At 52.8% G+C, this 3971-nt stretch overlaps 2 protein-coding genes across 2 annotated transcripts; both read left to right on the forward strand.

Annotated features, from left to right (window-relative positions):
- The first annotated feature begins 1793 nt into the window (after positions 1-1793).
- LOC123126341 (ethylene-responsive transcription factor 2-like) lies at positions 1794-2375 on the forward strand. Its single transcript, XM_044546696.1, has one exon. It carries the CDS (start codon positions 1794-1796, stop codon positions 2373-2375), a length of 582 nt encoding a protein of 193 aa, XP_044402631.1.
- A 633-nt stretch (positions 2376-3008) lies between these two features.
- Positions 3009-3515, forward strand: LOC123125764 (pathogenesis-related protein 1-like). Its single transcript, XM_044546223.1, has one exon. It carries the CDS (start codon positions 3009-3011, stop codon positions 3513-3515), a length of 507 nt encoding a protein of 168 aa, XP_044402158.1.
- The last annotated feature ends 456 nt before the right edge of the window (positions 3516-3971 follow it).

Raw genomic sequence — 3971 nt, forward strand, 5'->3', positions numbered from 1 at the left:
CCGTGAAAATGTGCATAAGAGCATCTCTATCTAATCCTCTATAATTTAAATGATTAAACTCCCGAGTATCCTTTAGAGGAGTACATTTAATCCTCTAAAAAAGTGTGGTTTCTAACCTAACCCCTAAACTTAACTCCCTGAAACTTACATTTGGCTCATACAGTCCGTCGAACACTTGCTATACGTCTTCACGGCGAGCGGTGACGATGGTGACCATGTCGGGATGAGCAACACCGATGAGGAGGACGCGTCATCGGTGAACCCAGGACGTGCGACCATGTCCCTCTATTCCCTGACATTGGCTTGGTCCGCCCAGGAGACAACAATGCATAGGTTGCATCCTCCACCTCGCCTTCGTCCACTACATCTCGAGCTCCGGCCAATGACACGTCCACCTCGCTATCCTCGTCGTTCTGCTTTCCCGGCCCTCACTAAGCTCACCATCGCCCCCTCCCCCAAGGGCGTGACATGCCGCACGATGTAAAAAAAGAGGTGACACGCCGCACGCCTCTTGTTTCCCGATTTGTTTCCCTGCTAACTTGGCAACTCTCTCAATCTCCCGTCTCCTTCTCGGCTCTCCCGTTGCGGTGGCAAGACGGCAAGAGCAGATTGGCCATTTACAGAGGCCGGCGATCGAAGTCTAGATTGAAGATAACGAGAGCACATTGTCCCTCTACTCGTCTTATAGCCTAGGAAGGGGCAGTATTATTATTTGCCCTAATTTTATAGTTTCTTTTCCCCTAAACTTTGATTGATGTAGGCTATGGAGTGATGTTTCTCAAAGAGAAATTGATCACCACATTCAGATAATAATGTAGTCACCTCAAGATCACCCGTTAGATGTAAGCAAAGTGCAACAAATGTCGTTAGTGCATCATCATCTAAATTAATTTTTTTGTCTCCATAGATGATGCCATATGATTCGTCTGATTGGAAGATAATTTCATAGAATGGCAGCAATCCATAGTGCATCATCATCTAAATTAGGCGAAGATATTTAACTAGGAGACCTTAAAAGCCGCCACTAAATTTTGATTATCCACAGAAGGCCGTTAGAAGTGATCAATGTAGATTTAATCCAGGATAATTTAAGGATTCTCCTGGCTGGTTTGACTAATGTGCATAAGAGCATCCTTAACCGATTCCCTATAATTTAGATGAGTAAACCATCTAGTATCCTTTAGAGCATCTCCAATAGATGGTTCAAATATAAAAATAACTAACTTTTGGACCGTTTGGGGTAAAAAACGCTGCTCCAACAGACGGTCCATATGCAAAAAAAATGGACCGCGGACTCCTCGTGATGTAAAATGCAACACCTCGCGATGCAAATATACATCACGAGATGCATCTGGTCCAAAACCAGCCGCCGCTCGCGAACGCCCAACCGCCACTTCATTTCCGTTCCCGCCCGCCCGCCCGCGACCTCCCGCCCGTCCGCCGTCTCCCTGCCGCCTCCACACCCCGCCGCCGCCCCGCCGCACGCCGCCCGCATCAGATCCGGCGCCGCCCCGCCCCCCGCCGTTGTTTCCACGCCGCCCCGCCGCCCGCCCGCCGCGGATTCGGCCCCGCCGCCCGCCGCTGTTTCCACGCCGCGTCGCCGCCCGCCCGCCCCGCAGCTCCGCCCCGCAGCCCGCCGACCGCCGCCCCGCAGGAACGCCCTGCACGCCGCCGCCGCCCCGCAGATCCGCCCCGCCCGGCTCCGTCCGCCACCGCCCCGCCCGCCACCGCCGCCCCGCAGCACCGCCCCGCCCGGCTCCGTCCGCCACCGCCCCGGCCGTACGCCGCTCCCGATGGCGCCGAAGAAGACGCCGAAGGGCAAGTCGGGCTTCTTCGGCGTGAGGCAGAAGCCCTTCGGCAACTGGGGTGTGGAGTTCTCCGACGCCGGAAGGCGTTGGTGGATCGACACGTACCCCTCCGCCCACGAGGCCGCGCGTGCCTACGACGCGGCGGTGTGGCGTGCCGAGAGGCCTCGGTCGCACCTCAACTTTCCAGAGATCGAGAGTCGGGCGGAAGCGGAGATGCTTGTGCCGCAGGGCATCAACATGAAGGAGATCACGACAAAGAAGAAGAAGAAGAAGCCGTCGGTTGTCGTCAGTGCTGGCGAGACCGATGAGGAGGCGATGGCGAGGTTTGCTTGGGAGCATCCGGAGTACGTCCAGGCCGAGCTGGAGTACTACTGGAAGCGTGAGGCGAAGCAGAAGAAGAAGGGGCCGAAGAAGGAGGATGAGGCCGGTCCCTCGACGCTGATCCCCATCGAGTCCTCTTCTGAGGAGGACTGGGCAGACTTCTCGGAGGAGGAGGAGGAGGAGGGGTGCGACGACCCGACGAAGGAGGAGTTCTGGGAGCAGTTCCGTAGCTCCGATGAGGAGTAGTTTATCTAGTGGTTTGAATAAGTAGTAGTTGAAGTTGACGTATGAAACTATGTTGAATTTGATGTTTGAACTATGTTGAATGGACTAGTAGTATGTCGTTTTACATTTTCATTTTGGACCATCTATTGGAGTTGCTCTTTTGGACCATCTGTTGCAGATGAATTTTTTCCGGAGCTCCAAAACGCATTTTTTGACGGTCCAAATTTTACATCTCCGGTTTTGAACCGCCAAATTTTGGACCATCTATTGAAGATGCTCTTAGAGGAGTATCTTCGCTACTCTAAAAAAGATGACCGACTAACTCGGTGAGCTGGACAGCTGCAGATAAAATGCGTTTTGGAACAATCATATCTCAGAAGAAATAACGCGTTACAGGTGTCACGATGACTGACTAACTGCAGATAAAATGCATTCTGTTCCATCAGCTTGAATTATTCCGCCACGGTTTGCAAATTTTAAGTTATCTGAAAGAAAAATTCTATTATCAGAGTTTACAAACTTAGCTTAGAGTTAGAGAAGCCATTGATGTTGTTCAGGCAGTATAAATACACAGCTCACTGTGGCAGCCTATATCATCCTTACAGATACATTCGCATATACATCTTCCCACCCTTAATTTTGTGAAGCTTAGCGATGGAGTACTCGCCGAAGCTATCAGCGGTACTGCTCTTAGCCCTCGCGTCCGTCATGGTGGTCACGGCCCAGAACTCGCCGGACGACTTCGTGGAAGCCCACAACGCGGCGCGCGCAGACGTGGGCGTCGGGCCGGTGATCTGGAACGAGACGGTGGCCGCATACGCGCAGGCGTACGCGAGGCAGCGCCGCGGCGACTGCCGGCTGAAAACTTCTCCGGCGGGCCATCCGTACGGGGAGAACCTCTTCAGAGGCAGTGGGAGTGGGACCGACTGGACAGCGGCGGACGCCGTGACGCTGTGGGTGTCGAACAGGCAGTACTACGACCACGACAGCAACACCTGCTCGGCGCCGCCGCTCAAGTCGTGCTTGACCTACACGCAGGTGGTGTGGCGCGAGTCGACAGCCATCGGTTGCGCCCGCGTCGTGTGTGCCAGCGGCTTCGGCGTCTTCATCATCTGCAGCTACAACCCGCCGGGCAACCTCTTGGGGCAGAGCCCATACTAAGCTATACGTACGTGTACGTAGCAGCGTATATATATTGAATAAATAATTGAGCTGTGATGATCACAGTCGACTTTGATAAGATGTTAACACTGGCTATGGATATTATTACGATCCATGTAAGTTGTATTAATCCGCGCAAAAAATATATTGTAACTTGTATTGATGTACGTGCGGTGCTTATGGATGAATATATAGTTATGTTGAGTAAGGTACTTGTTTGTGCCTCGCTACCAAAAAAAATCAGCTCAAAACCCTACTAATCAATATATAGGCCATGTTCGGTAATCACCCACTTCCGGAATCTGCGGAGCGGAGAAACTGCAACTCCGCCAACTCCGTTCCCCGAGTTGTGGAGCAGAGCGATACCGAACAACGCAATAGTCCTACTGTTATGGTGTGTGGGCGTATGGTGGTTAGGGCCTCTTCAATGCTGACCCGGTCACATTATTTGTCCGT

This window comes from Triticum aestivum, chromosome 5D (assembly GCF_018294505.1).
Source record: "Triticum aestivum cultivar Chinese Spring chromosome 5D, IWGSC CS RefSeq v2.1, whole genome shotgun sequence".
Taxonomy (NCBI): domain Eukaryota; kingdom Viridiplantae; phylum Streptophyta; class Magnoliopsida; order Poales; family Poaceae; genus Triticum; species Triticum aestivum.

Excerpts from the sequence above, each read along its gene's own strand:
- LOC123126341 (XM_044546696.1), top strand. The coding sequence starts at position 1,794 with ATGGCGCCGAAGAAGACGCCGAAGGGCAAGTCGGGCTTCTTCGGCGTG.
- LOC123125764 (XM_044546223.1), top strand. The coding sequence starts at position 3,009 with ATGGAGTACTCGCCGAAGCTATCAGCGGTACTGCTCTTAGCCCTCGCG.